The 27,844-nt window shown below is 47.7% G+C and overlaps 1 protein-coding gene across 1 annotated transcript; it reads right to left on the bottom strand.

Annotated features, from left to right (window-relative positions):
* Positions 1 to 415: 415 nt before the first annotated feature.
* On the bottom strand, positions 416 to 27,844 carry LOC142590978 (uncharacterized). The gene is made up of 7 exons (XM_075703348.1): positions 27,761 to 27,844; positions 24,496 to 24,608; positions 16,299 to 16,366; positions 9,053 to 9,148; positions 7,166 to 7,213; positions 2,179 to 2,226; positions 416 to 541 (listed from the first exon to the last, which is right to left on the bottom strand). Exons 2-7 carry the CDS (start codon positions 24,593 to 24,595, stop codon positions 473 to 475), a joined length of 429 nt encoding a protein of 142 aa, XP_075559463.1. The 5' UTR covers positions 24,596 to 24,608; positions 27,761 to 27,844; the 3' UTR covers positions 416 to 472.

Raw genomic sequence — 27,844 nt, 5'->3', positions numbered from 1 at the left:
ATGTCTCATTTTCCCTTTATTAATTAATTCTCTCCACCTTGCGGGTTCTCGCAGAACACTTTTGTCAAACAAATAAGTCAGTCAATCGTTTGGCCAATCAATGATTCCACCGATCAGTCAGTCTGCCAACCAATAACTAACTAAGTGACCCGTGTCAGCAAGTAGAGCAGTCAATTAATCAACTAGTAAATCAATCAATCAATCAATCAATCAATCAATCAATCAATCAATCTTCCCTAGGCCAGCCGCAGCGGTTCGGGAACATAAAGTCACCCCGATCAATGAACGCACACACCATCTCAATAGTGAACGCACACGAGGCTTGATAATGAGTCGATAGATTTAATAGAAAGCCACTGTCAGGTCGGCGGTGGATACGTCCAGTCACAATTCGCAGTCTGCGTCCAATCCCGAGTTGAGTGCACTCGTTGACGCGGCCCACGTGTTCGGGAACGGTCTCGTCGCCGTCGGATCATATAGTGCTTTGAAAAGCTCTTTGCAAGTACGCTAATGGCCGTTGCAGTAACTCCGCCATGCACACCTGCGAATACAAAGAACGTTGCAATCATCAGCTCATTGGCGTTGCTGAAGCCTTTAACATTAGAGATTAAAGAATTTTAACAGATTCTTTATTAGATGTAAGGTGTGCGAAATTCATTCATCGATAGGGCCAGCCACGTTAAATTCATAGGTAGGAAAAAGAACAAGGACAAGAGAAAGATAATAAGACAGCATATTTCGGCGATTCTTTCGGCTCTGAAGTCATTTACGGCGATTGCAGCATTCTCCCAAGGAACTTACTATAGTGAGGGTGCCTTTCACTACAGCCGTAACGCTATAATGACGTGGAGTGGGTGCAGAACCTGTGTAATAGCGGACCTTTCCGTAAATACACAGGTGTCGTGGCTGTCATGATGCAATGGTGTCATTATGGCGCGCGCATTATTGGAAAGAACAGATTGCGGCTCTGCAGTGTCAGGCTCAGAGATTGGTTCCGCGCCGAATTTATATTCTCGGAAGAGCTCAAGCCTGCAAAACGTCTTCGGCAACAAATGGGCTTTCTATGTATTGCAAATTATTCCTTGTGCCGGGCTGTACATCCCAACGCTTTCACCAAATTTTCGCAATTTTCGTATGGCCTTGAACTATTGAGCCCACGAGGCGTGAAAATGTATTTAGGCCAGTTAGTGCGGGTGGACTGGGCATAGTGCATTTTTATACGCGGGAAATAGTGTCTCGTTTCCTCTGTTTTCGCCATGCTGCCCTTGCTGCGATTAAGTCATTCCTGGAATTTCCACTGGATAATGCCTTACCGGATTTAGTTGTTTCTTCAGACATTTTTTCGCGTTTATACTCGTGCGGATTCACTCAAGATGTTTACTTTGTGGTTCGTTTCCTGACAGTTTTGTTTCCCACTGACTCTTGTACTCCGTGTTGCGTAAAACGTTGCACAAATATTTGCTGTTCATGCTATTTCGCCTGCCTTTTACCGATCGCTACACATTGCGTGGTCAGGCCAAGATGCGCCAAAGCGACTCCGTAAAATTTCTATATCCCCTTGCTTCGAAACATTCTTCTATAAACTTCATAGTGAATCTTTGCAAAAACGTCACTACAGAAAACGGGTGCCATTGTGCCTTCTGTCAACTGTCGTCTTTCTGATACTCCAGAGACAATTGAACATTGTTTTATTACATGCAAAGCCACAATCCTATCTTGCGATGTCTTTCAACGGACCCTAAAGAAAGACTTGAAATTAACGCTCATCCTGTGCCCACCTTCGATGATGATGTACCTTTCGAAACTGTTTTTTTTTTCTCGCGGGAATGCGCAGTTTGTGGGAAGCGCGTATGATGTACCGCTGCGCAAAACCATTAGTACCTCAAATGACACATTTCATTCAGATGGTTGTGTGCGTTGGTTTGGGTTCATCGTACGTTTTATAACACCGCCAAAGGAGCATGGACAAAAAAAAAAGGAAGAAGCGCCGTGCTGTTTTCTTTCCTTTCGTCCATGTTGCCATTGTGCTGTTACAAAACATACGACCGATATGTGGCATCGAACATAGTCTCCGCGATCTGCCAGTTGCCAGTTTACCCTGGCGCTTGTTATAAGAGCTGCAGGACCCTATGTAAGAGATCTCAATCTACCTAAGAACGGGACCGGATGGGTACTCACCACAAGGTCATCTAGGTACCTCAGTACTGCGTACTTGTAGCTTACAGGCTGCAAGTTGAAGAAAAGAAAAAAAGAACAGAACAAAGGGATACCGACAGGGAGTATTGTTATAAGAGAAAACCTGAGAGGTCAGCCTGAGCTATTTCGCTCAAGCCGGCTTCTCCGCATTCGCGTAAGAGAAACAAAAAGAAAAGTGAAGTTCATGGTGACAAAAGAAGAAATAAATGCATATTAGCAAAACAAAATTACAAACGTTTGATGAATTCGCCTACACGGAGTTAGTGTTCTCTAAAAAAAATCATACAATGGCCACCATAGACCCACAGGAAGAGCCCCTTGGCATCTTACCCAAAATAATAACTTCAGAGAGTGGCCGGCCTCTAGACGCTTGCCAAAGATTCCGGTCTATCGATTTTTTTTTTCGTAAGGACAGCTGGCATGCAACGCAGGAAAACATGTAGTGCGTAGTTCAGGCGCCACGCATGTCTCGCAGTCCGAGCCGTTCGAATGGCAGAAAACCACGTCAAGTCTCAGTCTATGCAAAACGCTCGCGGTGTTTCTTTGGCCTTTCGTCCTCACGCGAAGCTTGGATCGAGGTGACTGAGAGAAGGAACTTGTCTTGGCCACATGTATGATGTCGTGCTACATAACATCAGCACACGTCCTGCCCAATCACATTGGAATGGAGTCAGAATTATGATGGACCAACTTTGCCTCTGGGTCGGCTAGCTCATTTTCTCCTTAACACCGCAATCTCCAGGAATGCATGGAAATGCTTTGCGGTTCCGATTTCGCGAGGTGGACTCGTAAAGTGCAACAACATAGTGAGCAAGCAAACTATACATTCCTGACCTAAGCACAGAGTCAGTAACCTGTAGTGAGCTTTTAATACGAAGCCTAATTGACGAGTTCAACAAAGTTTACTGTATCATGGTAATTTGCCGGTATCTGGCTGTTTTCGTGGGTCAATGCCGAAGATAAGCCAGTTCAAAAATGTGGGGCCAATCTGTTACCATGTCCACTGGTTATGTACCACCCTTCAATGAACAACACTGATGCACAGTTGGGCATGTTCCACTGGATATGTGCCACATGTAGTGTGGCCCGGGCACGTCTGATTATGTGCCACTCTTGAACCAACTGCTCGGAGGTGAATTCGGGTCAGTGGGGATACGTAGTGCGAGATATTAGATTCCAACCGCAGATGTCACCGGAGTTGACTCTGTTTAAAAGTTTCACTAGTAGCATTAGAGGGGAAATAGCTCAAGATGTTCCCTCCGTCTGTCTGTGGCCAAAGTATGTGGGCCGATCCCCGAGATGGTTCAACACCGGCCCCATCGTGTCCCGGCATTGCCCCCTTGTAACGCATGTGTTTTCTTTGGCGTCTTAAAAAAGGCCAACAGACAGTGTGGAGCAACGTAACGGACTTCTTTGATGGAGGCAAAAAAAAGAAAGATAGAAAGCTGGACTTCTTGACTTCGCTCATAGTCTGCAGGTATGTGCGTTCCATTTGTTCTTGCCTGGTATGTCCAGTGGCGGCGAATAAAAAGCAGCGTGCGCGGAGGTTTGGCTGAATTGGGCCCCCTATACATATTTGATGCGTCTTCTTTTCACTCCAGCTTGCTGCTTATCGCTACAGGCAGCCGTTCTGGCGAAGCCACCACCAATTTCTCGATCGTGGCTGGCTCCATCCAGCAAGTAGCCCAAAGGAGCGAATCTCGATCAAGAGATCCATTTCTCCAGTTCCATTTCTATCCAGACCCATTTCGATCGTTTGCCCGTGTGGCCGAGGTGCTAGACGCGGCGTCCGACATTCCGCGTTCGGCGAAATAACTTTTCATTTCTCGTAACGCTTAACTTGTGCGTCTACTTCGCGACGCGTACAGTGTTATGCAGAAAAGCAACGTTATACTCAATAGATATAGACTCTAATTATGATGACTCGTTAAGAAATGCACAAACCATAAACATTCTCTGTCTTTCTTCTTATGGAGTGTCAAGTGCCTTCTAATTAAGTTGCATAAATTTGACACATTGTATCGACAGCGCAGCATCATTTTCGACTGAAGGAGTTATAACAATCCGATTAATCTCGGAGAAGTTCTCCAGGGCGATCAGCTTTAACCACTGGTGCGTTTGCAGGTCAGCCAGCCGATGCTCGATGTAGTTAGTACTCGATGTACGCTAGCACCGTTGACACCACGCTTGATAGCACAGAGCCGTTCCTGTTAAACAGGGCTCGAGGTCGCACAAAACGGTTTGGGAAGGCTAGGCGTGGAAGGGTAATCAGAGGGCCTCGTTACCTGGAACCGGGACGCGCTGGGTTCTGACGACGTCTTCGGGAAATCAGAGGAGCCGATATAAGGTCAGGGAAGTCCTTCTTTGAGAACCGAAACGCGCGGTTAAAACACTTCTCTGTCCACCGTCTCCGCTTCTAGAAAACCGCGCTCGTGCAAGTGGCGGCGTGGCGCAGGCTCAGGTTGGGGTAGACACGCGTCGTCGATTTCTAGGCACGACAGAGAGTGGATTAGCAGCTCTTGGCAAAGCGACGCATTGATATGTCATTTGAGCTTGGTGAACTCTGCGTATGCCGTACCGAAAGAGAAAATCCCGTGCCCTTCCACTCCGCGAACAAGGATGCTCAGCGAAGCTGTGAATGTGGCCCCTCAATGGCGAACTCCACCTCCTCCGCGGGTCGGCCCGGTATTGCGGTACCTTAGGCATCAACCTAAGTACGGGGAGCGCTTAACATCTGCATCCCATCCGCCGCAGGTCGCACCGGTATTGCACTATCTTCGGGATCGGCTCACGCATGGGAGTGCTTAATGCCTGCTTTACCTCCCCCGCAGGTCGGCCGGGCCTTGCACTATCTTCGGGATCGTCCCACGTATGGGGAGTGCTTAATGCCTTTTTTAGCACCACCGCAGGTCGGCCCGGCATTGTACAATCTTCGGGATCGGCCCACGTATGAGGAGTGCTTAACGCCTGCTTTACCTCCAAAGCAGGTAGGCCTGGCGTGGCACTATCTTCGGGATCGGCCCAAATATGGGGAGTGACTAATGACTTCTTTACCTGCAATGCAGGTCGGCCTGGCATTGCACTATCTTCGGGGTCGGCCCACGTATGGGGAGTGTTTAATGCCTTTTTTACCACCAGCGCAGGTCGGCGTATGGGGACGCCGACCAACGCACGTATGGGGAGAGCTTAACGCCTGCTTCACCTCTGCCGCGGGTCGTCCTGGCATCGTACAACCTTCGGGATTGGCCCACTTATGGGGAGTGCTTAATGCCTGCATCACTTCTGCCGCAGGTCGGCCCGGCGTTGCGCTATCTTCGGGATCGGCCCACGTATGAAAAATAGCTGGTCTATGTTCACGGAGACGAGATCCGTCAGAAACTAGCCATAAACAGCTTCGCTGTAAAAACTGAATAAACAGACGAAACTTTATTCGATGACACTACGCCGATGTGGAACTCGGACTTTGATAAATCATTTGCACTTGGTTAACTTTATCTATACCTGCAGAAAGAGAAAAACTGATTAAGCGAAACTCTAGATTAAACGATTACACTAAGCCGATGTGGAACTCACACCTGCCGAACCCTAACCGCGTAGTGCAGTGAGCCGTTGCAGTGAGCTAACCACGTCTATTTGAAACATGGTTTGCGCTCGGTTTGGCTGGTAGTAAATTTCATCGGTCCTATCACGGCTAAATTAAATACCGCTATCCACAGACTTATAAATGGCTTGAAAAATTATTTTAACCAAAATATGGAAGTGGGAGGAGGCCATAATGAGCGAAGGTGTTCCCTCTGTCCCACGTGACCCCAAATGTGAGCGGAAAAATTTAGCGTGAATATTTGCACTAGTTAGTGTTTCTCCGTTTAGCCTTTTCCTACTGCAAGATCAATTACATCTCTTTCTGGTTTCGGTTTCGCGGTGCTCCCGTTCATCGTACTTGTCCTTATTCCATCCTTAGTTCCTTTTGTTACCAGCCTTGTTCTTTCTTTCCCTATTCACCTTCACCTTCCCTCAGTGGAGAGTAACTGGCTTTCGGAATATGGGCCTCCGATGAACCTGTCGGCCTTTCTTATAACCATGACAAATCCCTCAATCTCTCTCTCTCTCTCTCTACACACACACACACACACACACACACACACATACACACACACATATATATATATATACTGGCTAGTCGGTCTTTACAGCGGCTAAATTTCATGTCCGTCCATGTCATCCTCGTCCCTCTGTGTAGAGGAATCGACATTTGGGTGAGTTGGCACTGGTTGGACATGCTGAAGGGGCAGCGCAGGACGACAAAGACAAAAGGCAGGAAACACAAAGGACGGCGCTGTCCTGTGTGTTTCCTGCCGTTTGTTTTCGTCACTGCCCCTTCAACATGTTCCTCCCCCTCTCCTACTTGGCGACATTTCTGTCAATATCTAGACAACCAACAAAAGAATTTGCTGACGGGTCGTTAGATACTTCTCGCTTCATCTGGGCAGCTCGCGGTGAAGTGGTGCGAATGTTCCCTACGATCGGAGATTTAGCAGACCTGCTTTAAGATATATGCTATGCCGTCACAGCGCTTACAGCTTCAGAGTTTATGTGACATGCTCGAAGTGGCATTCCTGGAGAGATTTCAATTTAGGCTCTGGCGCATTACCGCTTTCACCGTAAAGAAAAAGAACGCGACCCACGCACATCACAGACGCACAGACACAAGCGCCCACGCACACAAACGCGCGCACGCACACGCACACACACACACACACACACACACACACACACACACACACACACACACACACACACACACACACACACACACACACACACACACACACACACACACACACACACACACACACACACACACACACACACAAACACACACACACACACACACACACACACGCACACACACACACATACACAAAGTGTGCAGGCCGTAATTAACACGCACTTGAGAAATGATGCTTACCACCATCTCGAACATATGAGCCCTAATGCAATGCGCCGCGATCGTCATCTGGCAAATAAAAGAAATGTGCAAATTAGAAAGTGACTCGTTGGGCGAAAGTGTGCAATCTAAAATGACGTGAATAAAGGCAGTCGCTGTGTACAACTAAAATGTTGAGAAAACCTCAAGGGACTTTGCGTCAAACGGGTGACCCTGCGGATGCTCTCCTGTGTGAGAAGCCTGTATCGCACACAACACACGTTAGTCCTTTTACGTCTACAAAACGTCTTGGCAATTACCATACATCTAAAACACTTCCTCCAGACGTTTATAAAAAAAACTCTATGAGACGTTTTCTGGACACTTTTACAAAATATTTAAGACATTTTATAGCCGTCTTGACGCAACTTTGGCAGCGGCCTTCTCGCCGTCGTGAAGACCATTTCATGCACTGCGAAATAATTAATATAAGACGTCTTGCAAGACTCCTCGTAGCCATATTAAAAACGGCTATCAGATGTTTTGCAAGAAATTTCATAGTAGTTCTAAAAACGGCTATAAGCAATTCGCTGAGACGTTTCGTAACCATCTTAAAAACGTATTTAAAACGGTTTAAACATATTTTCGAAGGCGAAGGTATGACATCTTCTAGTCAGTATTTACGTAATGTAGTCCTAGATTTTGTTGAGTGGAAGGTGCTTTAGGGCGCCAAGGTGACATATGGATAAGCCATTTCAATGTTTTTCAAGAAAAGCGAGGGTACAATGTGTAGTCAGGACTGTTTAACATTCATTGTAGCCGTAAATTGCTCAGTAAATGATCAATGCGGTGATTGCGTTTTTTTCGTTGTTAGCCCTCTGTACATTGTCGTCTGTTGATGTATTTGTCTAATCACATGCTGCTGCTGGTGTCTTTTAACTATTATTCTAAAAATTCAAAATTATTACCAATGCTATCTTTTTAGAGCGCTGATCTTAGGCGCCCGTTCCAACAGCGAGCTTCGGCGTTGTCACTCGCAGCCGAGCGAACGAGCACAGCGAAAGGTGAAAGCGAATGCGGAGCGCAGCAGGAGATGAAAGAACAGAGTGCGAGGAGGAAAGCGCAGGAGTAGGCTGACGTGAAAGCACGAGGCGGAAAGCCGAGAAGGAAAGTATGGCGAAAGGGTGAGATGGAAAGCAGAATGCCGTACGAGACTACGAGATGGCGCCACAGTATTTGTGTACTGTGACCGAATGGATAACGGGGCTAGTTCGTTTATTTGCAGCCTGAAAGTGTCAAAGCGCACAAAGACAAGAAACGAAGAGAGTGGAGAGGGCGAAGCGCATGTCCTGTCCTGTCCAGCCATGTCCACTCTCTTCGTTTCTTGTCTTTGTGCGCTTTGACAGTTTCAAGGTGCAAGTATTTGTAATCTGAGTGATTGCGCGACGCCAATTGTGTAGTACTTCTGGAAGCCACGCGGGTACCGTCGATTGCACTGGAACCTTCGACGGAGTCATGTACAAAAGCCGACGCGCTTGACCCGCAGATCAGATTTTCGACGATCGCCGACTCTGCTCTCCGCTATCGTTGTACGGGAGTGTTCCTTGTTTTGCAAAGCTTCGCTTCGTTTGGAACTTGCCACGCGAGACAGATGGTCCGCGCTAACCAATATATCGCGAAATGAAAACACGTTTCGAGCTGCGCTTAAATTTCGCGTTAGAGATTATCGTAATGGTCGGTGGATTTATTTCTTCTCGTTTTCCTTTATGTGAGTGCGGGCCTACGTCAGGCGTTTGTAACACCTTTAGCCTGCTTCTCCTCGGTTGACCAAGCTCATGTGCTGGCAAAGTAAGAATAAATAAATCAAATAAATCCTCTGAGATATCTCCAATGGCCAGATCGGACTTCCAAGGAAGAGATGGAACTTACCGCAACCTCACTATCGCATCCTCGAAGTGCCTCTCTGACAGGGGTGCTGTCATCGATGCATCTCGAAGCCTCCTGGACGAACTGACGGCTTTCGACCTGCAGTTTGCGCGAAAACAGAACACTTTAGGGAGAAAAGACACCTAGAGGCTAGAGACAGAAAGGTCAACATATAAGGGCAGTTTTGGTTGGCTACCCTGTGTGGTAGGAAGGGGGAGGGGTGAAATGGAAGAGCACAAACGGAGTCTGCCGCATATATAATCAACTGTTTGGTTAGCTGTATACTGTGATTTCACCAGTCCCTGCTGCCGTGTTACTAGGCGCATTTTCATCTGTGGTTAATGCGATTAGCATTCTTTGCCTACTTCAGCCGATTTGGGCCTATCTATCTATCTATCTATCTATCTATCTATCTATCTATCTATCTATCTATCTATCTATCTATCTAGTCTGTCTGTCTGTCTGTCTGTCTGTCTGTCTGTCTGTCTGTCTGTCTGTCTGTCTGTCTGTCTGTCTGTCTGTCTGTCTGTCTGTCTGTCTGTCTGTCTGTCTGTCTGTCTGTCTGTCTGTCTGTCTGTCTGTCTGTCTGTCTGTCTGTCTGTCTGTCTGTCTGTCTGTCTGTCTGTCTGTCTGTCTGTCTGTCTGTCTGTCTGTCTGTCTGTCTGTCTGTCTGTCTGTCTGTCTGTCTGTCTGTCTGTCTGTCTGTCTGTCTGTCTGTCTGTCTGTCTGTCTGTCTGTCTGTCTGTCTGTCTGTCTGTCTGTCTGTCTGTCTGTCTGTCTGTCTGTCTGTCTGTCTGTCTGTCTGTCTGTCTGTCTGTCTGTCTGTCTGTCTGTCTGTCTGTCTGTCTGTCTGTCTGTCTGTCTGTCTGTCTGTCTGTCTGTCTGTCTGTCTGTCTGTCTGTCTGTCTGTCTGTCTGTCTGTCTGTCTGTCTGTCTGTCTGTCTGTCTGTCTGTCTGTCTGTCTGTCTGTCTGTCTGTCTGTCTGTCTGTCTGTCTGTCTGTCTGTCTGTCTGTCTGTCTGTCTGTCTGTCTGTCTGTCTGTCTGTCTGTCTGTCTGTCTGTCTGTCTGTCTGTCTGTCTGTCTGTCTGTCTGTCTGTCTGTCTGTCTGTCTGTCTGTCTGTCTGTCTGTCTGTCTGTCTGTCTGTCTGTCTGTCTGTCTGTCTGTCTGTCTGTCTGTCTGTCTGTCTGTCTGTCTGTCTGTCTGTCTGTCTGTCTGTCTGTCTGTCTGTCTGTCTGTCTGTCTGTCTGTCTGTCTGTCTGTCTGTCTGTCTGTCTGTCTGTCTGTCTGTCTGTCTGTCTGTCTGTCTGTCTGTCTGTCTGTCTGTCTGTCTGTCTGTCTGTCTGTCTGTCTGTCTGTCTGTCTGTCTGTCTGTCTGTCTGTCTGTCTGTCTGTCTGTCTGTCTGTCTGTCTGTCTGTCTGTCTGTCTGTCTGTCTGTCTGTCTGTCTGTCTGTCTGTCTGTCTGTCTGTCTGTCTGTCTGTCTGTCTGTCTGTCTGTCTGTCTGTCTGTCTGTCTGTCTGTCTGTCTGTCTGTCTGTCTGTCTGTCTGTCTGTCTGTCTGTCTGTCTGTCTGTCTGTCTGTCTGTCTGTCTGTCTGTCTGTCTGTCTGTCTGTCTGTCTGTCTGTCTGTCTGTCTGTCTGTCTGTCTGTCTGTCTGTCTGTCTGTCTGTCTGTCTGTCTGTCTGTCTGTCTGTCTGTCTGTCTGTCTGTCTGTCTGTCTGTCTGTCTGTCTGTCTGTCTGTCTGTCTGTCTGTCTGTCTGTCTGTCTGTCTGTCTGTCTGTCTGTCTGTCTGTCTGTCTGTCTGTCTGTCTGTCTGTCTGTCTGTCTGTCTGTCTGTCTGTCTGTCTGTCTGTCTGTCTGTCTGTCTGTCTGTCTGTCTGTCTGTCTGTCTGTCTGTCTGTCTGTCTGTCTGTCTGTCTGTCTGTCTGTCTGTCTGTCTGTCTGTCTGTCTGTCTGTCTGTCTGTCTGTCTGTCTGTCTGTCTGTCTGTCTGTCTGTCTGTCTGTCTGTCTGTCTGTCTGTCTGTCTGTCTGTCTGTCTGTCTGTCTGTCTGTCTGTCTGTCTGTCTGTCTGTCTGTCTGTCTGTCTGTCTGTCTGTCTGTCTGTCTGTCTGTCTGTCTGTCTGTCTGTCTGTCTGTCTGTCTGTCTGTCTGTCTGTCTGTCTGTCTGTCTGTCTGTCTGTCTGTCTGTCTGTCTGTCTGTCTGTCTGTCTGTCTGTCTGTCTGTCTGTCTGTCTGTCTGTCTGTCTGTCTGTCTGTCTGTCTGTCTGTCTGTCTGTCTGTCTGTCTGTCTGTCTGTCTGTCTGTCTGTCTGTCTGTCTGTCTGTCTGTCTGTCTGTCTGTCTGTCTGTCTGTCTGTCTGTCTGTCTGTCTGTCTGTCTGTCTGTCTGTCTGTCTGTCTGTCTGTCTGTCTGTCTGTCTGTCTGTCTGTCTGTCTGTCTGTCTGTCTGTCTGTCTGTCTGTCTGTCTGTCTGTCTGTCTGTCTGTCTGTCTGTCTGTCTGTCTGTCTGTCTGTCTGTCTGTCTGTCTGTCTGTCTGTCTGTCTGTCTGTCTGTCTGTCTGTCTGTCTGTCTGTCTGTCTGTCTGTCTGTCTGTCTGTCTGTCTGTCTGTCTGTCTGTCTGTCTGTCTGTCTGTCTGTCTGTCTGTCTGTCTGTCTGTCTGTCTGTCTGTCTGTCTGTCTGTCTGTCTGTCTGTCTGTCTGTCTGTCTGTCTGTCTGTCTGTCTGTCTGTCTGTCTGTCTGTCTGTCTGTCTGTCTGTCTGTCTGTCTGTCTGTCTGTCTGTCTGTCTGTCTGTCTGTCTGTCTGTCTGTCTGTCTGTCTGTCTGTCTGTCTGTCTGTCTGTCTGTCTGTCTGTCTGTCTGTCTGTCTGTCTGTCTGTCTGTCTGTCTGTCTGTCTGTCTGTCTGTCTGTCTGTCTGTCTGTCTGTCTGTCTGTCTGTCTGTCTGTCTGTCTGTCTGTCTGTCTGTCTGTCTGTCTGTCTGTCTGTCTGTCTGTCTGTCTGTCTGTCTGTCTGTCTGTCTGTCTGTCTGTCTGTCTGTCTGTCTGTCTGTCTGTCTGTCTGTCTGTCTGTCTGTCTGTCTGTCTGTCTGTCTGTCTGTCTGTCTGTCTGTCTGTCTGTCTGTCTGTCTGTCTGTCTGTCTGTCTGTCTGTCTGTCTGTCTGTCTGTCTGTCTGTCTGTCTGTCTGTCTGTCTGTCTGTCTGTCTGTCTGTCTGTCTGTCTGTCTGTCTGTCTGTCTGTCTGTCTGTCTGTGTAACATCTTACGCCGACCCAGTAGCCAAAGTTATCTACATGCTGGGCCAGTAGGCATGTGCTCCTGATCGTGATGTCGTGGTCATATCAACTTCGTCATTCCAGCTCCATGATCTCACTCTCGTCCATACCTCGTCGTCACACCTTCGAACACGACCCGGTGGCCCAATTTTTTTTAAAAGCTTGGGCCGTAGGTATGTGCTTTTGGTTGTGATGCTTTCGCGGTCATTGTATCATCGTCATTCAAGCTTTGTCATCTGACTGCCGTCATGCCATCACCGGCACACCATCGTCGTCAAACAGTGGTCATGTATTCGTTGTCACACCGCCATCGTGATGCCGTCATGGCCATTTGGTCGTCGTCATTGTAACTTCGTTACCTGATTTTCGTCATGCCGTCATTGTCACACCTTCTACTCTGACCTAGGGGTCCAAGTTGTCTAATAGCTTGTGCCACCAGGCTCGTGAACCGTGATGCCGTGGGAGTCATTGCACCGCCGCCATTGCTTATATGTCAGCCGACTCTCGTCATGCCGCCATCGTCGTCATACAGTCGTCGTGCTTTAGTTGTCACACCACCAGTGTGATGCCGTCATGGTGGTTCCATTGTCCACGTTGTAGTTTTTTCATCCGACTATTGCCTTGGCGTACTCCTGACGCCATCGTTATAACATCACCACCACTTCAGTAACGCGGTCTTATTGTCGTCATGCGTTGGTCGTCATACAGCTTTCGTCGTTCTGTCGATGTCAGTTTCTTCTTCGTTCAACCGATGTCGTTCTCTGCCGTCGTCATTCGAACCTGATTATGCTGGTGTTGTCATGGCATTGTCGTCACATAGTCACTGTCCTGCATCCGTTGGCATACCTTCGCCGTCGTGCCCCCACGGTCGTGACATCGTCGTTACACAGCCTTCATGATACCGTCATCATCTCGCCATTGCAACATACTCTCATCCCCATATCATTGTCCTCGTACCGTTGTCATGCATTTGTCGTTACTGCGTCGTCGTCACGCATTTGTTTTCGTACATTCGTGGGGATGCCGTCGCGGTCGTTCCATCATTGCCATTATCAGCTCTGTGGTGTGTTGCCACACTGCCGTTTTACCGTCGCCATCACTTGAGTAATGCCATTTCATTGCCATCGTTCCATCACCATCCTGCCATCTTCGCCGATCCATCGACGTCGTTCCTTGCTCGTCATTATATCGTAATAATGCAGTCGTCATCCAATCGTGTTTATTTCGCCGTTGTCATCAGGTTGTCGTCATTGCGTCGCCGTCCCATAGCCGTCGTCATGCATTCGTTTTCGCGCCTTCGTGGTGATGCCGTCGCGGTCGTTACAATGTCATTCTGACATCGACACCCTACTCTCGTCAGGCCGTCGTCGTCACGCTGACGTTTCGCCGTCGTCGTCGACGGCATCCCATCGCCGTCGTACCGTCATCATCATACAACATTCGCTGATCCACCGACGTCGTTCCTTGTTGGTCATTCTAGCGCAATAATGCTGTCGTCATTCAATCGTGTTTATTCAACCGTTATCATGCCATCGACATCGTTGAGTCATCGTCAGATAGTCGCTATTATGCATCCGTTGTCATACCGTTGTCGTAATGCCGTTGTGGTCGTGCCATGCATGGTCATCTTTCCAGCTTCGTCATATACCTTGTCGCAATGCCGTCGTAACGCCATTGTCGTCGTACACTCGTTGTTATCTCTTTGTCCTCACGTAGTCGTCGTGACGATATCGTCGTTATGATATCGTCATCGTTTAACAAAAATGGCATCTCATTGTCGGCATGTCGTACTTATTATGTCGCCTCTGCCGCTCCATCGTTGTCAATGCGGCTGCGTGATAGCGCCTTATTTATGCCGCCATTCTCATAGGCTACCTTGGCAAGCGAGTCCCACAGCTAACTTGAACGATTTCGAAGTATGTCGCATATCTCGGGGGCAAGAAAAGATGTCGGTATGACCACTATACGTGTTAAACGCGACTTCAGAAATACAGTGTGTCGCCACATTGCTCGAATGCTAATCAAATTACCCTCCACAGTCATCGTGGGATAAGTACTGCCGTAATTTTTTTTCAACTACCTATTGTAATTATTAACCTTTTTTGGAAAGCTAGCCATACAGGAAAGATTCATTCTTGAAAAGATTGACTACAGTCCCGCTTCAATGATGTTGAGAGGCCATTCACGCGGTTCATTTCTTGTCGTTTCTTTTCTATAGTTTGCTCTCCACCTTCTCTATTACTGGATTTGTGCGAACCCAGACCGTGACTTCTGTTTTGCCGAAATTATTACTTCTAGCCTTTCTCACGTACAGCAACGCGTCGTCTCTCTCTAATATGTTAGCGCTCTCATCCCTCATGACAGCTTTTGTGAATCTTTAGTTCGTGCTCCTTGTTGACTCGCACGGCTCCAGAATCTTCTTTTTTTTTGCCTTTACCTATTTTGTGAATTTTCACGCACCAAATGTTCACCTGTGCATTTCCTTTTCTAGCAGGTCCGAGCTCCACGCCGTCTCGGCGCGCCGGCTGCCCGCCTCTAGTTGACGTAAACAGAACATCGCTTCGTGGGGAGCGGCTACGCGCGCGCTGCAGCCTCACTGTTTCGGTTTCGCGCGCACCGATAGTCGAATTTCCTCGTGCTGCATTTCCGCGGGTAACGGAATTCTTCTAGATCCGAAAGTTAATACGGATTGCGTGGTGGAGCTCGCTGCAATTTCCCGATTACGATGAGCCTGCTGAAGCGAAGACCTTTATCATTATTATAGAGTTTTTAAAATTATACGGACACTCTAGGCGCATTTCTGCTGTCAGCGCCGGCGTCGCCGTGAGGTTTCGTATAGGCGATAAGCTCGTCGCTGCGCACCGTATGCCGTATGTGGGAATGAAAGCGCGCGAGTGTGAGCCGGCAATCGCGGCTCAATCTGGAACCCTCGACGGAACATAGCAGAGAGCAAGCGCGCCGTCTTCCGTCGCGCGGAAGGCCGTAGGAGGGAATGGGAGGGAAGGAGGGATTGGGGGAGGGGGCGTAGCGTTGTACTGCGGCAGCAACTGCGCATTTCGCGACCGGGCGCAAGGGGAACTGACGATCGCGGCTCAATCTCGCACGCCATATATGGAGGAAAGCGAGGAGGGGGCGCGGTAGGGAGGGGGCGGCGGCTTCGACTCCGCCAACAAGTCCGTACTTTGCATGGCCGCACACGGTCGCGCGCGCCGCGTTTTGCAAGCTAAACGGCAGACGGCTCATATCTTTGAGCGCGCTGTTTTCTCGACGCCCTTGCATTGAAGCGATAGACAGCACGAAGGTCACTTCGCTCGCTGCTGCTGCCGCGCTTGCTCACAGCAGCGCTTCTGACAGCGAGTGTCCGCGCTCATCGAGTGTAATGTGTTCATGTTTGCTTGTGCACGCTGACACCATCTTTGTAAATTCAGTTAGTAAGCGAATGTTTCCCAGTTTATGCAGCCAATAAAGCTACTATTATTTGCACAGCTGTCTACTATTTTGCTATCGCGATAAATAATTCGCTTTTCGGGTAAGACTGCTACTTTGTTTAATTAGCGACTGATTACAGCGAATCATCGGTCGCGCCGTGGCCGCCATCATTCACAGATTGTCTCCGAAGAAACGGTCTTATTTTTTTCTTCAGATGGTTATTTTTAAATATTGCTAAAATTCTTCGTATAAACGCTGAGAACTTCCTTACTACGAAACAGCTCTGTCATGCCCAGTTAAACTCTGCGCCACCAGGTGGTGTCACCAACCCTTTCTCTCCCGTGGTTAGACAGTGGCGCAACCTATAGGTGACGCATCCGCAAGGGTGCCTAACTTATCTCGTAGCCCGAATGACGCAAAGTTAAAGCTCTCGAATATTCTACATCGAGATTCAGGTGCGGAGCTGGTCGAGCAAGAAGCTGATAGACTCGTTCTTTATCATTATCGAATATTAGATCAGGAATAATGACGCATTATACATTTGCTCACCCTTTTGAAGAACTCTTCCGGTAGGTAGTACTCGTACTTCTCTGAGCAGTTGTAAATTGCATTCATCACTGCATAGTAAAACGCGTAAAAGTGGAGAGAGAAAGCAGTGTTCAAACCAGAAAGGTGAGCTTCTTGAAAATTGGTCATCTGAGATGTGCTCATTGTTCAGGGGATGAAATGAGACGCGTAACAAATGCAAATATGACAAGACTGATGCAAGAATGATTCTGGGCAGAAGATGCCTGGATCCTTCCCTTGATATTTTTTTTATTCTTAGAAATAAAAACAAAGTACAGCAGGACAGGAATGACAGTTGCGAGCACGCAAGGAGTGTAAGCTGGTTAAGGAAAGGCCAGGATCTCTCCTGACATTTTCTCGTTTAATGCGGCTCATTATACGGGGCGTCCCACGCAAGTTGTGCCAACATTTAAATACCTGCGAGTGCGACGTATCTGGGCAGAACCAAATTAATGTTGTGTGCCGTTGCTTAGAGCAAATTAGACAATGTAGGTTTTTGTATATCGCGTAATAACATTACATATTAATAATAATTCAACTTCCTCAAATAATATATTCAGAGCAAAAGTGTCAATTAGAAGATTGTATACCTTGCGGGAAAATTTCTGGTCGAGCTTTCTCTTGCTCAACAGGGGCTAATAGAAGCCCGCAAGAACTTTGGGGATTGAAAAAAAAAATTACGTAGCACGTATTCAGCAACAGATAGCTGGATCGGGAATTTTTCAGGATGATCTACAAGTTTCTTAGCGACAACTTTTGTAATGAAATAATATTTGGGAAGGCAATTTATAAATACCAGTAACTAATTATGTAATTGCGCGAAAAAAAAAGAAATATATCTGACTTGCTTACGGAAGAAGTGAGAACGTTTAGCTCGCAAGCGCGCAAATAGGGAGTCGCTATAGTTCCTCCTAAGGCAGTTTCGGCCGTAGTGCTCCTAATTCTAAGGAAGGAGACGAAGCAACAGGACAGGAGGCACACTGCAAGGTCGCATAAAGTATGAGTCGAACAGAAAAGCTAAGAGTCCTTCCTGTCATGTTATCTTTTGTTATCCTGCGCAAAAATGATATAGGACAGGAGGTACGCAGCAAGGATGCAAGGTCGCATAGAGTATTAGTCGAACAGAAAAGCTAAGAGTCCTTCCTGTCATGTAATCTTTTGTTATCCTACGCAAAAATGATATAGGAGAGGAGGTACGCAGCAAGGATGCAAGGTCGCATAGAGTATGAGTCGAACAGAAAAGCTAAGAGTCCTTCCTGTCATGTAATCTTTTGTTTTCCTACGCAAAAATGATATAGGACAGGAGGTACGCAGCAAGGATGCAAGGTCGCATAGAGTATGAGTCGAACAGAAAAGCTAAGAGTTCTTCCTGTCATGTAATCTTTGGTTATCCTACGCAAAAATGATACAGGACAGGAGGTACGCAGCAAGGATGCAGGAAGGATGCTGAATAGGAGATCCGGTGTCCTTGTCATATTCGTATCACAGCGAAACTTCCTTTGGTACCCTTTCGGATTAGGCACGGCAGTTGCTGTTGCTGTCTGCTGCTGCGTCGTTTCGATTATCGGTGAAATATATAAAAAAACTAAATTAAATTATGGGGTTTTACGTGCCAAAACCACTTTCTGATTATGAGGCACGCCGTAGTGGAGGACTCCGGAAATTTCGACCACCTGGGGTTCTCTTAACGCGCACCTAAATCTAAGTACACGGGTGTTTTCGCATTTCGCCCCAATCGAAATGTGTCCGCCGTGGCCTGGATACGATCCCGCGACCTCGTGCTCAGCAGCCCAACACCATAGTCACTGAGCAACTACGGCGGGTAATATATATATATATATATATATATATATATATATATATATATATATATATATATATATATATATACATATATATATATATATATATATATATATATATATATATATATATATATACATATATATATATATATATATGCGCAGGCGATGTCTTCCGCGAGTGTATGGTAGCGCGCATATTTCAAAGTTGCACCGGATATATGTAATGTGAATTGTGGCGGAAGGTTGGCAGGTAACGTACGTCAGCACAGGATATGAGCTGCTCCAACACAAGATACCTTAGTCTTCGTGCCGTCATCGTCAGTTCATGGCCTTCATTCCTTCGTTCTCGTGCCGTTGTCTTCACTCCCGCAACTTCATTCTATCGTCGTCACTGTGTTGTCATTTTGTCAACACGACGCCACTGCGACGTATACTCATCGTTCCGTCGCCGTCATAACACCGTCGCCATCACGCACCCATGACCGCGCTGTCATCAAGCCATCGTCATCATTGCGTCTTCGTCATGCCGCCGTGGTCATTCATCGTCGTCATCTTGTCTTTATTGCAGTGTTGTCATATGCAACCATCGTTACGTCATCGTTGTTATTGCTATCTCAAAGGCCTTTGTACTTGTATTGTCGTCGTGATGCGGGGGCATTCGTGCCGGGATCGTCATTCTAGCTTCATTATTCGGTTGTCGTTTACGCCGTTGTCGCCATCCCATTCTCGCCTGGCTTTCGTCATCGCGCCATCGTCATCCCATTATTGCTGCGCTGTCGTGGTCATTCCATCATCGTCATTGCATCGTCGTCATGCAGGCATGCTCGTTCAAGCGTGGTCGTTCTCTCTTGTAGTCATTCCAGGATTCTCTTCCCATCATCTTTACGCTATTATCGTCACGCTATCGTCGTCGTGCGGTCGTGGTCGTTTTATCTTTGTCATTCCAGTGTCTTCGTCCCATTTTGTCGTCATGCGTTACACTGACGTCGTCGTATCGATGATTACATCGTCGTCTTTCCTGCGACATATGCAAGGAATCCGCAATTGTTGAGGTCAGCGTATCCGGTGAAAATGTGTCCACGTTGGTCGTGTGCTCTATACTTGCAAGTGGTCGTTAAACGGGAACAGCCTTCTTCGAAAACTCCAGCGAAAACTCTGCTTTCTCACAGCGCGTGGGATGGGGAAATATTTTTCTTATTCTAAGGAAAAATGAAAGACAAAAGGGTAGGAAGGGCGCTTCGAGGACACAGGAAGTGTAAGTTGGACAAAAAATTAATGCAGAGGTCATCCTTGATGGTTACAATGTTATGCAAATAATTTCTTAAAGATAAAGACGACGCAAATGTGTGCGCAAGATTTCTGATTCTTAAGTTCTAATCCTCACTGCTTTCTTCGATGCTTCTTCAGACGCCGTATAGTAGCCACAGTATAGTCTTCAGGCGCAGTTTGGTGGTAGCCTCGCATGCGTACGGAAGTACGAGCCGTATTTGCAGGCGGCTACATTAACTTCTCCAGTGAACACACGGCCGTTGACAGCGCGGAGTCGACTAGTGGGTACTCGGTTCGTGGTGTTTAGGGTGACGCCAAGCTCATGCTTCATGTAACAGGAGAACCGGTTAGTCAGGTTAGATACCTTGCCGCTTCGTTCGAAAGAGCCCGAGCGAGTGCTATGTGGTCGTGTGCGGCCGCATAGAACGCCCATGAACGAGGGAGTCTGCTCGTGATGATGAAGCGGGGCTACCACGAGATGAAGACGCTGGTCGGAGGGGGAACGACGATATGGCGGTGATGATCTTGTGATGCCGACTACGTGACGAACGTGGGATGACGACGCTGAACAGACGACGAGGATTTATGACAATGATGGTGAGACGATGGCCGCGTGATGACTATGAAACGACGCTGGAAGCACCGCGATTCTATGACGTCGATGCTATGGCGACGGTGATATGACGACGATAGTGTGATGACGACGGGGTGACAGCAACGGCAAGACGACAGCGGTGTGACAAAGGAAGTTATGGAGCTGGAACGACGGCAACGGCGTGTCGACGATGGCATCACGACAAAGGCATGACGACATTGCAGTCACTGTGACAAAATGACAACGACAGTGTGATGACGATGGGGGGGGGGGTACGGCAACGGCAAGACGACAGTGGTGTGGCGAAGGAAGTTATAGAGCTGGAATGACGGCGACGGCGTGTCGACAATGGCATCCTGACAAAGAGATGACGACAGTGGGTTGACGACAATGCAGTCACTGTGACAAAATGACGACGACAGTGTGATGACAATGGGGGGACAGCAACGGCAAGACGACAGTGGTGTGGCGAAGGAAGTTATGGAGGTGGAACGATGGCGACGGCTTGTCGATGATGGCACCACGACAAAGGGATAACGACTGTGGGTTGACGACATTGCAGTCACTGTGACGAAATGACGACGACAGTGTGATGACGATGTGGTGCCGACAGTGGCATGACGACGATGAAACGATGACGATATTACGATGAGAGTATGACGACGACGGCTCGAAATCGGCATGATGGCGACGATATGAAAACGCAGTGAAAGCAACAGATTAAAAACAGCGAAAAGATGGCGATGACATGACAACAAAAGAATGATCGTGATATCACGGAGACAATTAAATGACGACGACGGTGTGACAACGATGGCGTGTTCGGGTTGGAAGTCACGTCTGCGCTTGCATGCATCACCTGCTGCCGCGGGCCGCCTCATTTCCCACTATAAGCAGTCTTTGTTTGCAATATGTCCGGTACTGACCAGTCGGGCCGCCTTTAATTCGCAAAATATTCACAGTTTTAGACTCCGCTATATTCGGCATCGGCCCACATTTTTCTTAGGCTGAATGTCATGAAGACGACATCGCGTCTTTGCGCATTACGTTCACTCTGACCATGGCATGGCTAGGTAAAAAAATTGGAGGACGCTTAAGCTTCGCCTTCAAGAGTGGAACGCGACAGCGTTCCCGTCGACCCGCCAAGGGGTGTAAGACAATGGGCTACGGCGCAGCGACTACGCGCCCCGCATCGGACGCGGTGAGCGTCGAGCAACGCAGCGTTCGGCGCGACAACGAAATGTGCGCCTGAGCAAGCGACGCACGCCTGAGCCTTAGAAACAGCTCGTTTCTATGGCAACACCGCGTTCACTAGAGGCGCTTTTGTACCGCTTTGAAGCATCGAACTCGTGGCTCAGTGGTAACGTCTCCGTCTCACACTCCGGAGACCCTGGTTTGATTCCCACCCAGCCCATCTTGCAAGTTGTTTTTTATTCATGAAGTGCCTGCTGGGATTTATCGCTCACGGCCAACGCCGCCGACGCCGACGACACCGGCTTTTCTGCGACACGAGCTCCTTAACGCTGTCGCGTTAAAAATGCTTCGCACTTGAAAAGCTGTCGCCGTCCCGCCATTGTCCGTGTACAGTTATCAGGCATCCATTAATTGTCATACTGTCATCGTGATGCCGTCCTGGTCGTTGTATCGCCGTCACTCCAGCTTTGTCATCCGACGCTCGTCCTGCCGTCGCTGTCACGCTACTGCCGTCGTACAGTCTTCTTGATACAGTAATCGAAATGCCATCGTTGTCACACACTCGTTCTTATACCGTTGTCCTCACATTCACAACGTTGTCATGCCATCGTCGGCATTAAGTCGCCGTCGTGCAGTCCTCGCCATGCATTTGATGTCACATCGCCGTTGCGATGTAGTCATGGTCGTTTAATCTTCCTTCTAACCTCGTCATCCCACTAACGCCATGACAGCGTCCTCACGGCTTCATTGTCGCACAGTCGCCATCAAATCACTGTCGTCGTTCCGTCGTTCTTACGCTTCGTTTTAGCATCGTCATTACTTCAGAAACGCCAGCCCGCTGTCGTCGTGCCGTCGTCGTCATGCGGCCTTGCAGTTCCACTGACGTCATTGCTTCTCCGTCATTCTATCCTGCTCACGCAGTCGTCATTTAATCATGGTTATCCCTACGTGCTCGTGCCATTGCAGTCGCTGCGTCTTCGTCAGACAGTCGGTGTGACGTTTGTAACTCCATCGTCGTCATTCCGCCGTAGTGTCCCGGTTGGCTTCATAATCTCGAGGCCATCCCACTGTGTAAGTGCCGTCGTTGTGACACTGTTGTCGTCGTAATACCGTCCTTATTTTGAGAATCGTCATATAAATGTCGTCATGCTGCCATCGTCATACCGTATTTGTTGTTCCTTCGACGCCGTTCGTTCGTGGTCATTCTATTGTTGTCACTGCGTCGTCGTCATACAAATGTCATCATGCCGTCTTGCTCGGGCGGCCTTGGCAATTGAGTGCCCTACGAAAGTTTGCAGATACTGGAGACAGTTTATGCCGCATACACCCAAAGCAATAGAAGTCTAATAATGAACACTGCAGGGTTTGAATAAACGGGACTTCAGGAATATAGTGAGCCGCCACAATGCTTCAGTGTTAATCACATTGCCATCGACAGTCATCGTAAGATGGGTTCTACGTTAAATTTTGTAAATAAATTCTTCTTCTTCTCTCTCTCTCTCCTTCCTGCGTTGTTATTTTTCTTATTCTCAGGTAAAAAGGCTGACGGGATAGAGGGTAGAGGCAGCAAGTATGCAGGAAGTACAGACCGGATAGTATAGCTCAGCGTGCTTTATGTCACATTATTAATGCGATTATCATTCTTTGCTTACGAGCCACTTTGGGTGTATCTGTATATCTAGCTTACGCGAACTCAGTGGCCCGAATTCCTTACTAGTTTGGGTCACTAGGCATGAGCTCGTGGTCTTAATACCGCCGTGGTCGTTTCGTCTTCGTCGCTACAGCTTCGTCATTCGATTCTCGTCATACCATCGTCATCATAAAGCCGTCGCCATGCACTAATTGTCATACCGTCGTGGTCATGCCATCACGGTAATTGTATCGTCGTCATTCTTGTTTCGTCATCTGATTCTCGTCACGTTATCGCATATCATAGTGACCGCAAATAAAGACGGGGACAGCGAAAGAGAACACAAAAATGACACGCTGTCCCCGTCTTTATTTGCGATCAATATGATATGAAGTAAACACCAACTAGGTCAAACTGAAGTTGTTCGTCATGTTAGTGTTGTGCCAATGTTTTAATACAGCTGTCGTCATGCAGTCGTCGCGATGCGATCGTGATCACTCAAAATGTCCTCACATCGTTTCCATGCCGACGCCGTCAAGAATTCGTCGTCACACTCTTGTCGTGATTCCAACGCGGTCTTTCCATCGTCGCCATTCCAAAATTCTTAACTGACTGCTGTCATGCTTTCGTCGTCACACCATTTTCGTCATGCGGACGTCATCATCCCATCCGTCGTCATGTCGTCGTTTTTACGATGTCATTGTCATTAATTCAGAAACCTTATCCTGATGTCGTCATGCCGTCGTCGTCCTGCCGCTTTCGTCCTTCCATCGTCGTCATTCTGACTTCGTCGTTCTGTCGTGATAATGTTGTCGTCGTACAACCGTGATTATAGACCACCATTGTCATGCCATCGTTTTCATGGCGGCGGCGTCGTGCACTCTTTCTCGTGATTTCGTTGTCAAGCCATCGTGGTCTTTCCGTCGTCGTTGTTTCATTTTCGTCATCCGAGTGTCGCCATGTTTTCGTAGTTATACCATCATCATCTTTAAGAATCATCATTATCCTTTCGTCCTCATGCCGTCGTCATCATACCGCATTTGTCGTTCCGTCGTCGTCCTGCCTTGATGGTCATGGCCGGTTCTGACAAGTGTCATAGCCAAGTGGGCAGGTACCGGGGAGAGTGATGTGGAAAGCTGGGCAAGTTGGTGATTAATCATCATACCTTGCTGCCGAAGCAGCGCACTGACACGGACAAGGTGGAGACACCGTGTCCGTGACAGTGCGCTGCTTCAACAGCAAGGTATGATGACCGGGGAGAGTATATGTCGCATATAGTTGAAGCAATAGCCTGCGACCACTGCAAATTCTAAATAAAGGCGTCTTCAGCAATACGGTTTGTCGCTACATTGTACGAATGATAATCGCCTCTACGTCGACTGTCATTGAGGGCTGGGTGGACGGAAGATTCTAAGGAAGAGGAAAAGACAACAGGACAGGAAGTACGTTGGAAGGTTGCTGTACAGGAACGCCCAAGATCATTGCGCTGTTCTTGACAGCATGAAGGGAAGGTCACGGCACTGACGACAAAAGGGACTCTGGACAGACAAGCTCAGGATCGTTCACGCTGCGCTATTGCTCTCGAATCTAAAGAACAACGCCATTTACACGTTCACCTATATTTGTAGTCTGTACCACGTATTATAGTGTGCCAATAAGTTGAATGCTCCACTTTCGTGTACCGACCTCGTTGGCACTTTGATATTTCTCCTGCGGATGTGCCTTCGGCGTCCGTTCTGCGCGCAAAGGGAAGTGCCATACATACGAGCATGAGTCTCTGAATCATTCCCGAAGAAATGCTGAAAGAGAGAGAAAAAGATGGTGGCCTACTTCAGTTTGTATTTCACTTATTTGGCGTTACAGTAATAAATTAAAGCCTTTATTAGTTACAGGGTGAAATTGTTTCACAGCGAAGCTGTACAGGAAAGTTCCAGAGTTATTAGTGTCGAGGAGGGGCAGGCGTATTGTGTACAGAGTGGAGCCCGCTCATTATACAGCCGGCGCGACATATACATGCACATGCGTCGGATACAGCAGAGAGTCCAGAACTATACAAGTCTCGATGTAGTCAAACGTTTTATTATAGTCGGACATAGTGAAGGAATTGCTCCGGATATTGTGAAGCACTCTCAGATGTCTTCGATTGATTTTCGGGCATAAGGTAGTTTTAGATGTTGCGCAGCGAAATTTTGGAACGCGAGCCTCCGGGAATACAAAAGAATGCGAGAATGTGTACAAATAAAAACAACAGGGCTATCAAAAACACAAAGAGGGCCCGGTGCATTCGGTGCGCAAAATCTGAAACCCCCCATGGTCTCTTGAAAGGTCTGCATGTAGTGAAACGTTTGGAAACATTCAAGGATTGTTGAAAAGTTTCACGCGACATAGCGGAGCACGTAAGAGTGGGGAGTGGGCGTAACTTGCAGGGACAGGCATCGGATGGTTCTTCCGCCATCTTTAATATTTATTCAGGATACTTTTTACTACTAAGAAGTAATAAATTTTGCTATGGCTTGTACCATTTACTTGTGCTTGTTTATTGCGGTAACACCTCCCCCCCCCCCCCCCGCCTCACGCATGCAATGTTCCAGATACTCTTGGAATCAGGGTGGCTTATGCATAAGTAAATATAGCATATACTATTGAGGCAGTAATATCGGATATAGTAAAGCGCATGAAAACATCTCGGCTATGCAGGAGCGCCTGCATTGGATTTAGAGAAGTGTTTGCAAAGACTGGGGGCATGCGTCGGGTCACTTGACTGATTGCAGTGTAGAAACTTGTGAATAGTGCCTAACACAGCTTGGCTGTTTTTGGTGTACGAGTTGCTCAATTTGCATGCATTAAGCAGTGGCTCTTATTTAAGTTTATTGATTTACTGTTCTTGCTTATGCCGCCCTACGGGTGGTCGTTGTCAAATAGTCCCATGGGTAGTTCCATTACTGCTAGACACAGTAGATGAAGAAGCATACAGTGTATATACTAAGTGCACAACTGGTTGTTTTTAACGAAACTCGCTGGACAGATCAGCAAGCAAAGTATTACAATTGTTAAATATTGTAAAGTGAATTCAACCGTTAGATTTAACGCGATATAGCTGTCATTAAGAAGACACCTATGTGGCGCAGAAAGTATCAAGTTAGAAGGAAGCTTTGCATTGGGTAACGCTTTGAGCTGTTTATTCCAATACATCTGAAACATAATAATGCTCGCCTCAGGCAGTTGGCTGAACCAAATTGAAATAAGTTTATTTTATTACAATGAACTGCGTAAGCTTTGCAAACATCAATGATCTCCCATAAACAACGCTTGCAATGAAACAATTTCATTCACTTTGTACGTACTTGAGAATTTGTGGGCACCGCTAACTCTCCCATGCACGCTACAATTGCAACCGCAAGCATGTCGTTGTTTACACGCCTTCCTGTAATGCCTGGCTATTTATTCTATAGAACTGCACGCAATATGCACTTGGAGGTATCCAACCAAATATTTCTCTTGGATACTTCCAAGCTTTGCCGCGGAGATACAGGGACATTTTTTTGTTCTTTCGAGCAAGAGAGATCTAGTTCGCCACTCTGTTTTCTTTCTTTTTTTTTTGGTAAAGCGAAAATTCTTTGCTAACGCCTCTGCGCTTGTCTTGCTGACCGTGGCAGCCCGCTCCTGCGGCTGCTCTTGCGTTTCGCCGAATAACTCACACTCGGCTGCTAGAGTTATTGTATCATCATCAGCAGCAGCCTGGTTACGCCCACTGCAGGGCAAAGGCCTCTCCCATACTTCAACAACCCCGGTCATGTACTAATTGTGGCCATGTCGTCCCTGCAAACTTCTTAATCTCATCCGCCCACCTAACTTTCTGCCGCCCCCTGCTACGCTTCCCTTCCCTTGGAATCCAGTCCGTTACCCTTACTGACCATCGGTTATCTTCCCTTCTCATTACATGTCCTGCCCATGCCCCATTTCTTTTTCTTGATTTCAACTATGATGTCATTAACTCGCGTTTGTTCTCTCGCCCCAATCTGCTCTTTTCTTATCCCTTAACGTTACACCCATCATTCTTCTTTCCATAGCTCGTTGCGTCGTCCTCCGTTATTGTCATCGTCCGTTATTGTATATAGGGAGTCTATACAGTGGCTCTATCGGATGGATGGATGGACGGATGGATGGATGGATGGATGGATGGATGGGTGCCATGAGCGTTCCTTTCGGAACAGGGTTGGTGGGTTGCGCCACCAAGCTCTTGTTATTCGGTTGCCTGATGTCCTACCGATCTTAAAGAAGAAAAAAAGAAAACGAAAAAAATCACGATCTATTCCTGTAACCGAAATTTCTGAACCTCAATTGTGAACTTTGCTTTTGCACGCCTCCGTTGTTTGTCGGCTATCCGAATGGGGAACGGCAGCGCCATCTTGGAGCGAAGGCGCCCGCGGCAGTGGAAGGTGGAGGAGAGGGGGCGTTGGTGGGGGCGAGCCGCCCAGCGCATGCCGGTGTTTGTTGGCCACTGGTGGAGAGGGTGAGGCGGCTGCGACGTGCAGACCCGCGATGAGACGGGAGAGAGGGCACCGCAGGAGATGGCCTTAGGCTGCGCATGCGTCAATTGCGCCGCCTGGCAACCACGTGGACGGTCGCACCTGCGCCTTCAAGGGGAGGTCGGGTACCTCAAACAAATGGCGCGGTGAGCTAGATTGGATCTTTCAATCCCTTTAACGCTGGTTGTGTTCGAAGATGCATGGTAATTTTTCGCCAACAGGAATAAAGCATTCAGTTTCACTTTGCACTCACACTGAATAAACGCAAACACCTGTTTCAGCACTCCTTATGCATTTACGGTGAGCTTCGCTTTATAGAGACTCAAGCAGGGCACGTTGGATCTGCTGCATTTCTTTAAATGAATGCTCTCGGTTGTCATCGGTATTCAATTTAATCCGAAAATAATCGATATATAACGTACCTTTTGCAGCAGCAGAAGTAAAAACGTCACCGAAGTTGAAATGAAAAAATTCTCGAGTTGTTCCGTCCTGGCTTGAAGACTCGA

This window comes from Dermacentor variabilis, chromosome 8, assembly GCF_050947875.1.
Source record: "Dermacentor variabilis isolate Ectoservices chromosome 8, ASM5094787v1, whole genome shotgun sequence".
NCBI classification, from domain to species: Eukaryota; Metazoa; Arthropoda; class Arachnida; order Ixodida; family Ixodidae; genus Dermacentor; species Dermacentor variabilis.
The sequence above is the reverse complement of the archived record's forward strand: the minus strand, read 5'-3'. Positions and strand labels throughout refer to the sequence as shown.

Bases quoted from the DNA above. Each gene is read 5' to 3' on its own strand.
- LOC142590978 (XM_075703348.1), bottom strand. From the start codon at position 24,595: ATGATTCAGAGACTCATGCTCGTATGTATGGCACTTCCCTTTGCGCGC. The intron at 16,367-24,495 runs GTCGGTACACGA...TTTACTATGCAG, and splicing joins AATATCAAAGTGCCAACGAG to TGATGAATGCAATTTACAAC. The intron at 7,214-9,052 runs GTAAGTTCCATC...TTTATTTGCCAG, and splicing joins GATGCGATAGTGAGGTTGCG to ATGACGATCGCGGCGCATTG.